Source organism: Rhizoctonia solani, chromosome 1 (genome assembly GCF_016906535.1).
Source record: "Rhizoctonia solani chromosome 1, complete sequence".
Classification (NCBI taxonomy): domain Eukaryota; kingdom Fungi; phylum Basidiomycota; class Agaricomycetes; order Cantharellales; family Ceratobasidiaceae; genus Rhizoctonia; species Rhizoctonia solani.
Window position 1 is genome coordinate 2,846,441 of NC_057370.1, and position 12,029 is coordinate 2,858,469.

Genomic DNA, 12,029 nt, shown 5'->3' on the forward strand with positions numbered 1-12,029 from the left:
CAACGACGGCAGGCAAATGCATCGCACGAGCGACTCGGCGTCTACGCTGCTCCCGACGGTGGGTGGTGGTGGCGGAGGAGGGGGCCAGAACATGAACAAGACCATGTCGAGTCTGGCGCTAGCGTCGACGAATGTACCCCAGTCGCACAAGGCGATTATTAACGCCCTCGTCAATCGACTCCAAGCCAAGGTGCGTTTTTTGGTGTTTGGTAGAGAGAGAGAGCACAGGGAACAGGTGGCTTATGCATGCTCTAGCTGCCCTGTAACTCGGGCTTAAACTTGCATGCTGTCGAGTCGGACCCTACACTTCAGCAGTCGGTCGAACTCCTCATCCAGCTCTCCCGCACCCAGCTTCATACCGTGGCTTATGCACTCAGCCAGCTACTCGATAAAGTCTCCAAGGTATGGCTCCGACGCTCTTGTATGCACTTGGAGAGATATAAACTCATTCCTCATGGTATATAGAACACAGGCCCGGCGACAGAAGGATTCCTCCCACTCGATCTGCTTCATTCGCAGTTTTACATACTCAAAATCCTCTCTGCCGCATTCACCTTTCGCACCCAACTCGAGCGAGACGCCCGCCGCGACCCGACCAGTCCGCAGCTCGCGCCGTCCTCAAGACACGAGCCGGCCTTTGCGTTCGATGCGCTCCCGCTCAGCGACGAGGTCGCCCAATACACCATCAGCGTCATGGTCCTCATCATGCGCCAGACCTCTTCCGTCTCGGAACGCGCACGCACTATTGGTCTCATGTACAACGAACACGTGCCGGATTTTCATACCATCGACGCCGTCGGACTCACCAACCTCTCGCCGAGCCCAACTGTCTGGGGCGGCACCGACCGCGGGACGACCAAGCCCGATGGCTCGGCCGGCAAAAGCACCATCGCCAGTTCCTTGCGCGAGCTCGAGGGGGCATCGCCGTCCTGGGCTACCCCGGGCGCAGCCTCTGTCCCTTTGCTCCCCAGCTCCGCCTACCCCTTTGCGAGTGGGATGCATGGGCCTTCCAAGCCCGTCAAGGCCACTGCTCCGGCCGTCAACACCACCCCGGCCCTCTCGTCGCTTGTTGCACCCGCCGCAGCATGTTATTCAGACACCCCGTCGAGCTTGAGTTGGTTGGTCTATCGCTATGCCGCGCGTGTGGTCTATGCCATTAGTTCCTCCAACTGGGAGGCAGTGTACACCCGTGTTAGGGGGTGGATTCGGGTTGCTCATGCCAACGCTAGTAACAGTAAATTGGAAGAATCGGCGGACACGATGGATATCAGGCTCTTGACCTGCTGTGCTATCGATTCTACCAGGCTCATTACTGTTTTATCAGGCACGTTTCCTCTCTCTCTCTGAAAAACTCCCATGACTAAACACAGTGTAACAGAAATAAGCTCCCTGATTGTAGGAGTCCAAGACAAATCAAAGTTGGCCATTGCCAATGCTGCCCGACAAGCCGTCTGGAACTGGATCGAGATCCTCCCAAATGAATATACTGAACTACTATCAGGCCAACGAACACTTGATGGCGGCCCAGAACGACTATTTGACGTTTTGTGCCCTTCCCAATTCGAACGAGATGGCAAACAGCGCTTGTATTGGCCCACTCTAACTGTCTTGCTGGCCGCTTCGCCAGAACGACTCCAAGGACTCGAGATTGGGGCTTCTGGCGGACGAGCAAAGCGAGACCGTAAAATCGCTTTGTTCAAGGACTCGCTAGTAAAGGGGAGCCAGAGTAGCACTCGTCAACTTCGTGAGACGGCGATTGCGTGTATTGGAGAGTTGAGCAAGGCTGCTAGCTTTGCTGTCGGGAAGAACGCGAGTCATGCGGACTCGGTGCCGATCAAGAGTCTTGCGCAAGATGTCATGAGCGAGGTCAAGGTGCGCTTCTTTCTCTCGTTTGGTTGATTTGCTCTCATTCCCTCCATCTCCACCTTCTCCCTTTCCCGACTCGATTCCGAAATATTCGCAGAACCGACTGTTCAGCCCGCCTGCGCCCCATAAATCCTTTACGGAGCAAAACGAAGCAATAGACGTGTCGTTCCACGTCGATAGCCTGGTTGCGATTTTTAGGTACGCCTCGTGTTGCCTTGCTAGTCTTCTGGTCTTGTCCGTCTTGGGCTTGGTGTGTGAAAGAGTGCGCACGCTAGGAAGAGATAGGGCTGGATGTTCGTGATGAGTCCATACCCACGGCTACTCTCTTCCCTTGTCCTTTGCCTGATTTTGAATTTTCATAATTATTATTGCCTTTGATTATATGCTTCGCATTTCACTGACGTTCGCTCCGTATTTGGCAGGTCTTTCCCTACTTTTGCTGCATCGACTGCTTTCCCTGCTGTACTTGCGCCTGAATGCTCAGAGGCCGTCAAGCTGGCCGGTGTGCGTGCATGTTTGCTTTTGGCTAGCGAGGTGAGTTGTAATTATGTACGCCGCACGAATTGCATCCAGAGCTGTTGTATCCATCTAGGTCACGCGAGTACCGTCTCAGCCCAAATTAGGCGATTTGGTCAATGCAACCGCCGTGAGGTTACGGAAAATCATGACGGTAGGCCCTATCCCGTTTGTCCCGCCCAGTTCAAAACCTAAGCTCGCCTACGCTTCTAGTCCACGACCGAACAAACCGCCGAACAATACCCAGACGGCACGATCGTCGCACCTCGTCTCCACCCAGTCGCACAACGAAACGCACCAGACCTGACAGACAGGGAACAACTCATACTCGCCTTGCTCGCTCTTTTCCGGACCGACGTCAGGTTCTTTTTCACACTTCGTCCCAACGTGCCCTCGGATATTCCGAGATGTGTGCGGGATTCGCTGTTGTTGCTGAGACCTTCGTTTGACCCTGTATTCGTACGGCCGCGGCCAGGACGTTTGGGATATTGGCTGCGACGGCTAGGCAGATGCAGATCGGACATCCATTGGGCGTTGCCGCGAAGGAATTGGCTGCGCATACTGGGTAGGTTTCTTCTCTCGCGTGCATACAAAGATACACATACTAAATTAACAACAAGACCAAACGCACTTCGAGCCGGCGCACTCTTGGTTTACAATTCCACAAATACAACCGACCTCCGACTCGCGTACAACAGCCTAATCTCGATCGTGCTCGCGCGGTACGCTAACCCAGTCGAGGTGACTCGTTCCCGCCGCGCACAAACGTCCACTGACAATCCCAAGTTGTCTTCTACAACAAAGATGCTAAACACCCAAGCCGCGCTTGCTCTCTACCCGGTCCCGCCCTCGAAATTCCTGATCATGGTGGAGGTGGCATGTTTGATCGCGCTCACGTCGATTCATCAGGATATCGTGACGCACGCGAGCCGGAATTTGGGCTTGTTGGTGGTGATTGAGAAGATGGAGTTGGCGCCCGAGCCTGGTGGATGTAGTGCTGATTTGTTGCTGAAGCGGGCGTCGGTGTACGAGGCTCTTGGGGATACGAATGTGGTTGTTGTCGGTAAGTTGTTTTTACCTCGTCTCTTTCTGGCTCTTGAATTAACATTTCGTCCTTAGGCCGGATTGCCCATCAAAAGCGCATACGAAAGTTATTGCGTACCGCAGCGGCTCCAAGTACAATCAATATGGCTGCGTGGATGGAGTGCTTTACGAGATGGGAGGAGCGTACATCACGGCTCGAACAATTGACAGATGTAAGTCCCCTCTTTCTCATCCATCTTGTTTGCGGGAACTATTGATACAAGCACTCCAGGGAATGCAGGACGGACTCATGGAATGGCAAACCTCACGATGTTCCTGGCTACATGGGGCGGCTCATGCGTCTGCACCGAGAACCGCTACCCCGCGTTCCGAGAACTCATCCAGTCGGAGGAAATTCCAAAGCGGATGCTGTGGCCTCCTTCGGCGAACAAAAAAGTCGAAGAGTTTATCGTTCGGATGGTAGGACTGCTCAAGTCTACGCATTTATTCTGCCGTGAGACCGTCAAGGACGCGCTTGGACAAGAGCTGCATCCGAGGTTGTATTCAATACTAATGAATCGGTTCTTGATGTGAGTTTCTGAACATGTTGTTCTGGACTGTTCCACTCAATCGAATCTAGGTCGGCCAAGGATAAACTCGAGCGGGAACACCCGTGGAGCCCAGACCTCTGCCAGTGCCTCGAGCAAGTACGTCCCACGCTTCTTCGACCCCAGTTACCCACATTGACAGTACTCTGCAGTTTGTAACAGTCCTCAAGCTCATCTTTGAGCGCATCGAATCCGAAACCGATACTTCGCATATCAAAGTCAGCATCAGCGCCCTCGTCCGCAGTCTGCTCCAGCTTCTCCACGCCGCACCCAAGGGAGATTCGTGGGCGATGAGAATCCGAGTCAAGTTTTGCCACATGGCATACAACTTGTTTGAAAAGCGTGATTATCTTGCGTTGGAGCAAGAGTTGCTGCTGAGGAGCCAGCTCCTAGAGGCGTTTGCCGAGTGGGCGATGGTCGAGTTGCCTGTAAGTCTTTCTGGGTTTTTATGAGGAAGTTATCGTTGATGGTTTGTCTGCACAGTCAAATACTCCCGATGCGCAGCATCGTACGCAGGGAGAAGTCAATGTCGCGTGCTTGAAGACTGTCGTTCTCTTATTGGATCGGTTCCAGCTTGGCGTTCCGGACCGTAGCCAAGGCACTGATGACGATGTTACGAACGTGCGCTCCAGGCTGTTTTATCGATACTTTCAATTCTTCTTGCGTGTGGTAAAACAGTGCTTTGAAAAGGTAATATTGGCCATCCAATATCTAGTTTCATTTGTACTGAGTATTTTATCCTAGTTCCCTATTGGCGACGAGCGTAGTCAGCGAGTTGCGTTCGGCCTGGCCAAGGATGTTCCGATGTATCGTCAACTTGCCATCCGAGGCCTTTCCCTACTTCTCGATGCAAACATGGACGTTGGTCTGAAACACTGCCTTTCAATGGCCTATCATGACGACCCCAATGTCCGAGCTATCTTCATCCATGTATTCTCTCAGGTTCTTGGGACCGAGCCGACAGACGAGGATAACGAGGAGGGCGAAGATGGAGAAAATCAGAGCGAAGTTCCAGAAGATAATGGAGGCAAGGCAGAGGTGAAGATCGATCCAGAACCGGAGGACAAGGGGAATGGGAAAGAGAAAGGCAAAGACAAGGACGAGGAACAGGATGGGGCGAGTGTGATGAAGCGTAGGAAGCGTTTCCAGATTATGAATCATGCGTCCGAGGGGCAAGTTCAGCCGAGCCGGTTATGCGAGGTGAGTTTAGTTGGATTAATCATATTGTTACGCTAAGCACAGCTACGCATAGATTGTTCGTGGAGACGATGTGAGTGTATGCGCTGTTTTAATATGTATTATGCTGATCGCGGTCTAGATTATGATTGCAATGGCCATGTGCAACGTATGCCCTTCCCAAGAGATAGATAATCTGATCCACGTTATTCTCAATATCTTCGACAGTCGAAAGACTTTGCTGAGGTTACTGAAAGCGCTCATTGATCGCGAAGTTGCGCAGACGAGTAAGTATCATGGTCCTGACCTATTTCATGGAGGCTGAGCAATTGCATTAGCCAGCGATTCCAACCTTTTCCGCTCTAATAGCATGTGTATGCGCGTTCTTTCAGCTTTTGCTCGCATGCATGGGTACAAGTAAGTGTATGCTTTCTCAAACAAGAATTGGTGTTGATGTTTTTGATAGTTACATCCGTCAAATCCTTTCTCCTCTTATTTCCCAAATGGTGAACATGCCCGCCGACCGTTCATACGAACTTGATCCAAAGCGACCCGATGGCAAAAATGTCGAGGAGAACGCAAAGAGTCTCTCAATCATTGCTCAAGCCTTCCTTCATGTTATTTGCGAGTCTGCGCCCATTTTACCTCCGTAGGTTAACCGTTAGTTTTATCCTACGACCTGATGGTTTACCTCTGTTGTCTCTCAGGATCATTCGAGAAGTATGCAAACATATCGCCGATGCAGTGTATGATTGAATCCTTAGCCTCACAAGTATTGATCTAATGAACTTGGCAGGAGCGAAGTATGGCCTGAAAGTGGCTTCCCAGCTGTTGGGAGTTTCATGTTCCTTCGGTAAGACTGATGTACCGACTTGTTGACCAAATTAACCTATGATATAGGTTCATTTGCCCTGCTATTGTCTCCCCTGAATCGGTTGACATTGAACTACCTCGAGACAATGCTCGGATCCGACGCGGTTTAATGCTGATTACCAAGATTATCCAGAACCTTGCGAACAATGTCTTGTTTGGTAAAGAGCCATATCTGATCCCTTTGAACAATCTGCTCGAAGCAAACATTGTTCCTTTGGCACGTTTCCTCAACGAAGTTATTGTGGGTACTTGGGGTTCTCTGTTTATCGCCAGCTAACCACCGTCACAGCGCTACCAACAACCTCCAGAGGAAGAATACATAGAGGAGTGGTTAGGGACGACCTATGACGAAGTGGATCAGATGGTGCTTCATCGCTACTTCTCCGACAACGTTGACAAAATCGGCAAGGACCTCCTCATTGCGAGCAAAGTTGCCCACTCCCAAACCAGCGACACGGTTGCTGGAAAGCGCCAATGGGATAAATTGGTTAATGTACTGGTCGAACTGGGGCAACCTGTCGAGGTGCCTATGCTATCCCGGAGCACAGCTGAAGACCATTTAATTTATAAACCTTTCATGCGATCTCAAGCTCACCGAACTCCCGATGCCTCGATTCGGGACATGTTTATCCAAGCGCCAGGTGCCAAGGTCTGTTTCAATTCTACCCTTCTTCACGTTTAGCTCAAGTACCTTTGGTACTAGATCAACTCTACTGTGGAGCATCGATCCCAAATTGACACAGAAGAATCTACGAACGTATACATATTCCGTATTGCGCAACTCAACGTGGAAACTGTAGAGTTTCAATTACTCTTGTACAGGATATTTAGCGTTGGTCTTTCTACCACTTCTACTTAAAATGTTAACTAACCTCTTTACAGCTCATAGGTTCCAATTCTGCTGCTTTTGACCTTATTCTGGATTGCACTGTAAGATTTTTTCTGACAACACTACGTTATCCAAGCTGAGTACTGTAATTCCAACTAGGCCTTTTCCGCGACGTCCGAAATTCCTACACAATGGATCAACGAGTTTGTTGAAGTCACACCTTTCGATTTCGTCGAGAGGCTTCGAACGATATACATCGTTAACCCGAACCAGCTAGCACAAAAGTTCCTTCGGAAAATGTATCATCGTTTCTCAGGTACGTAGCCTTGTGTCTGCATATCCAAGGTGGTTGAACTAAGTCTTTTCTTCCTTAGGAATGGGCATAGGAAAGACGGTCGTGGCCGTTTCGGCGATGGCTGAGCTCATTGAGAAGATGCACCCTGACAGCCTTGCGCCTCTAACTGCGGCCAGTAAGTCACGAAGTGTTCTACTATTTAATCAAAACTAACACATGTACAAACCCAGGTAGCTTAGAACGCGAAGTTTTACAGACATTCTCGAATGTATACCAATATTCACCCCAACGTATGCGTTCACCGATCACAATGAGTGTAGCTACGTCGCATATCCGTATCACAAGCGTATGTCATAGAATAATGCCTGCGTTTTTGGCCCCGCTCACGATCAATATAGGGTCGCCCGATCGCCATTTATCCTGGCTTGAACTGCAAGCTTACCGACACCATTTTCTTGAGAGATATTGACGATGTCTACAATACGGCCGCGGGGAGGGAAGCTGGCGAGTTTGTTATCCGTCGCCACGACGGCGCTAGAACAATGTTTTTTGCATCTCGTGATCGCGAAGAAATAGTCAAAGTAAGAGATTCAAGACCTCGGGTTGACATTAATCTAATACCTAGTAGGCTATTCGAACGTCGAAAAACAACCTGAATATGGAAGGCAAATTTAGTATTCGTGATCACTTCCCTCATATAGGCGATATATCTGCCACGTTAATGAATGTCGCTTTGTTGAACTTGGGAGCAGAGAATGAACAGCTCCGGTCTGGCGCGTATGAGCTACTGTGCTCGGTGTGTCACTACCTTGAGTACAAAGATTTTAGACTTGTCACATCAAGGGGTATGTCATTTTTTTAATCTATCGTTCTTACACTATTCTAATAATATACAAGGCTTCTTCTTCCCCGCAAATAACTCGGTATTTGCTGCCTATTTCAGTGACAAACTAGCTTCGCATGCGCCGGAACTTACTCTGGATTTCCTTGGAGAGTTTGCGATCGGGTTCAACAAGGCAACATCAGCTCAACAAGTCGCCTCACTGAATTACTTACATCCATGGGTGTCGAACCTTATCCAATTTCTGGATCCCACATCCAAACTATTCGATCCATCCTCCAGCAAGGTTCGACTTTGTATACGAACCTTGATCGACATGACAGTGAAAAATGCTGAAGTACGTCTCACGATGAATATGGAAACCTCTACTAATGCGTTCACTAGCTTTACCCCCTAATAAATAAGCTCATATGGGAGAATTTAGGGAGATCTAACACTGGGACCGTCAATGCTACCTTGGACGAGCTCACGAGATCGGCAATCGATGGGGGCCTTGGCTCTACTCGGTGTGAATTGATCGCAGAGGCACTCGTTAATATGTCTTCAGTGGAAGTAAAAGGCAAGCTCTTGGCAAGGCTCCGGAGGGTAAGTATTATACATACAACCCATGTTTTGTGCCCTGAATTAGTCGCATTAGGCTATCACTCGGATCAAGAACCCTCCACCTGCCTCTCCAGCCGACGACATTGCTTGGAATGAGGTTGCAGCAATAACACGCTTGGTCTACATGGTTCTCCAGAATAACCGACCCCCTGTGCAGATCTTGATCTATATCCCAGAAATTTTCTATCTCGTCACTGTTCTTTGCATGGTCGGCCCGCTTCTGCTCCGCAAAACAATCTACGGTATCCTGGTTAACGTCGTCCAAGCATTCTTGACCAACAAGCACACGGACGACGAGACAAAAGAAAACCTTCGTCGACTTTTGAACCAAACTATGGATCCAGAGTTCCAGACGGTACTGGGGATAACCCGTCCGGATACCAGAAGCGAGTTCACCGTGGTTGACCCTCAGTCTGACTCTGTGGCAATGGTAAAACTCGAAGAACTGACAAGTTATCTACTCGAGATCATATCGTGTGGAGCTTGGTCGACTGGTGAGTTCTTAGGACCTTGTTTGAATTTCCTGCTGACGCTTTATAGGGCTAGCCAACACTTGGCGTGGGCGTTGGATGGGCCTTCTTTCCTCTACCTCATTCCAATTGTCAGCCTATGTTCAATCACGAGCGTTCGTGGTACTGGGAAGATTGCTCGAAATTCCTAATACAGATGTTGATGACGACTTGTTCTATCAGATGCTAGTAGCTTTTCAGAGTGCACTGGCCACAGCAAACGAAGATGACCCAACTCCGTTGCTCAGCATGTTACGCTGCCTATCCAAGGCAGTTGCTCGTCTTCCTGCCGAGTCTCGATATCTTGCACAAGTTGCTTGGATTGCAATTGCACTGATACAATCCGGTTGTGCTGCACTCTTCTCTGAAGCTGCTGCCTTGCTTGAAGCGACGCTAATAGCTTTGGACAATTACAATGCCTTCGCTCAACGAACCCTCACTTCCTGCCTCAAAGAATATCGGTCCGAATCTTTGGACGAAATCTACCTGCAACTAGACGAACTTCATTCCCTCTCCTACGCTTCTGAGGCCACATTTTCGTTCTCATTAGCTTCGATCATCTCGCGTGGCTTGAGGCTTGCACCAACTTGTGCGCCCGCAGTGAGCTTGCTTAGAACCCTCCTGCGTATCAGTCGTGATGCCCAAGGACCCTCTCCAGGACCAAGGGGAACACTTCATACTGATCGAATTGGATATTTCTTGGCCCTGCTATCGCAAGCAACTACCTCGACCGATTATGCTCAACTACTTGAGCTAGCCGGGTTGGACCCAGACTGGCTACCTCCTGCAGACGCTGACGACCTTGAGAAGAGTGGAGCACCACCAGAGATCGATATTAAATTGTTTGGAGAAATGACCAACGAGACTGTGCTCTTGGTCTCGTCGTTCGCTGTTACTATGATCAATTGTTCTCAAAGCGAGATTGAGCGTCAAATTCTATTTGGCCTCATATCCGAGGCAGTCATGGTCTACCCAGAGATCGTGGCAATTGCGTGAGTAACATTTAGTGTAAAATTTGCCGATAGCTGATCCGCTTTCCAGTTGCGAGAGCATGCTCGACAGGATCAACGATGCATTCTCCAATTCACCAAATTCTACTATTCTCCATGCAGTTTCCACTATTTTCCGCCTGACCCTCAGCGACCGAATGTGGACCAATGAACCACTACCTTCCAACGTCACATCTCCGCACTCTGTATCAACCTCTACACTCAGTACGAATGGGGAGGCTTCGGCCATATCCAATATCCAAAACGGGAGCCAAACACATGACTATGCTCTCGGAGAACTGAAGATGCGAGGTAGGCCAACACAAACTGACCACTCTCGTGCACCATACTGACTTGAGTCTGGGATAGGCATCATGGCGACCAACTTCCTGGTTTCAAATAGAGGGCTTTCCACAAAACTTCTCAACTTTTGTTCTCAGCTTGTAGGGAAAATAATTAGTTAAGACATGACATTATCCTGCTTTAAATATTGCCTTATATATCTGTTGTATATCTTTCGTTCATTCGACTATGATATCCTGCAACTTGTGTACCATCATCTCATAACATTTTTATTTGTCTCAGAAATAGATCGGCTTGCCAATTTTACGACTAAATTGATCCAGAGTTGATCACACCTTAATTTAATTTACTCGATCAGGTTCACAATACCCCACCTCGATCACCTTGAGTAATGCCTATTTGAAATGCATCGAAGTCACTCAGGTTACCGAATGCCGGCTTTAAGCTTTGACTATTGGGACCGTCATCCAAATATTAACATTAAGCTCTGGATTTCGCGAGTGCATGGATTGTACAGATTGTAACCGCGAACGTCAAAGAATTTATGGGCAGTAAGTGATAGTGAAATCGTTGCTGCCGCAAGCCCTAACAGCTTGGTCAACGGGGCCGGTGCCTCCACAAGTTCCAGAGGTATCGCCAGGGCGGTATGCCTGCCACGTGGGTTCGCTTTAATGAATAGGTTATTTCAGTTAAAGAACTTGTACTTACCTGGTTGCAAGGGCAACCCGCTGATGTGCAAGTAACCGATCCGCAGCTAGTGCTGATTTGCTGGGCCTAAACCACAACGATAGGCGATACATCAGTACTTTGTCAATATAAGAATTCAATATCAATACATACCACGGTGTAAGATAGGATGTTGGAGATGTCATAATAATTGAGGCCGCCAGCGTTCATGTTGAACTCGGTCATAGAGCATGACTATACGATCGACTCAGTTTTGTAATCAGAAAAATCGTGAATCGACTCACCCCATAGCAGTTGTTGGCACACGATCCAGAAGCAGTAACATCACAGACACGACCATCCCAGCCATCTGGCACAACGACACTCTTTGATGACTTTGCTGGAACGTCAACGCGTGCTGTTCCGGTATAGGGAGAGCCGCTGTAGTTATCAACACGTAAGCCAACACCCCTGAAGAATATTGCATTAGTACAGGTCCATAATCAATCATAGAGTCCGTATTCACCAGCCGCAGTTGTTCTGGCGCATCAAAGAGCGATTATCAATAACTTAAACACATATCGAAGTCATACATGTATCTACTCACCCTCAAAGTGATGGTATGCGAAGCTTGAACGCTTGACACCAAGAGTACGAGTGCAGAAAACGTGGTAGCAATTGAAAAGCGCATGTTGGTAAAGCCCGAGTAGGTTAATTGAGTTGGTGAAGCGCAACTGAGGAGATGATGAATATTGTTCGCATACGGCCCACTTTTATAGTTATGGTCTTAGTAGGACTCGTCCTTCGGCCTGCCTAACCTTACGCGTCCACGCATGCACAGGTGTTCGCTCGTTCCCGCGACCGTCGGAATATGGCTCGGCTGAATCAACTCGGGCTTCGCGGCGCCAAAATAGATACGGCTAGCCAGAATC

The 12,029-nt window shown here is 49.1% G+C and overlaps 2 protein-coding genes across 2 annotated transcripts; one reads left to right on the forward strand and one right to left on the reverse strand.

Annotated features, from left to right (window-relative positions):
- Nucleotides 1–16: 16 nt before the first annotated feature.
- On the forward strand, nt 17–10,592 carry RhiXN_04464 (GTPase-activating protein; the record flags this gene model as incomplete). Its single annotated transcript, XM_043324281.1, has 38 exons — nt 17–190; nt 256–402; nt 466–1,234; nt 1,379–1,872; nt 1,964–2,064; nt 2,289–2,400; nt 2,459–2,536; nt 2,596–2,841; nt 2,892–2,947; nt 3,003–3,249; nt 3,292–3,445; nt 3,522–3,638; nt 3,698–3,995; nt 4,046–4,112; nt 4,166–4,441; nt 4,497–4,703; nt 4,758–5,213; nt 5,266–5,283; nt 5,332–5,476; nt 5,528–5,606; nt 5,656–5,838; nt 5,897–5,935; nt 5,986–6,042; nt 6,090–6,303; nt 6,352–6,711; nt 6,766–6,894; nt 6,945–6,992; nt 7,051–7,207; nt 7,266–7,361; nt 7,417–7,532; nt 7,585–7,767; nt 7,815–8,031; nt 8,084–8,364; nt 8,412–8,612; nt 8,665–9,124; nt 9,171–10,131; nt 10,181–10,440; nt 10,498–10,592. 38 exons carry the CDS (start codon nt 17–19, stop codon nt 10,590–10,592), a joined length of 8,298 nt encoding a protein of 2,765 aa, XP_043176700.1.
- Nucleotides 10,593–10,973: 381 nt separating this feature from the next.
- Nucleotides 10,974–11,788, reverse strand: RhiXN_04465 (uncharacterized protein; the record flags this gene model as incomplete). Its single annotated transcript, XM_043324282.1, has 6 exons — nt 10,974–11,081; nt 11,140–11,205; nt 11,272–11,352; nt 11,403–11,568; nt 11,624–11,637; nt 11,705–11,788. The coding sequence occupies 6 exons, from the start codon at nt 11,786–11,788 to the stop codon at nt 10,974–10,976; spliced, it is 519 nt and encodes a 172-aa protein (XP_043176701.1).
- Nucleotides 11,789–12,029: the final 241 nt, after the last annotated feature.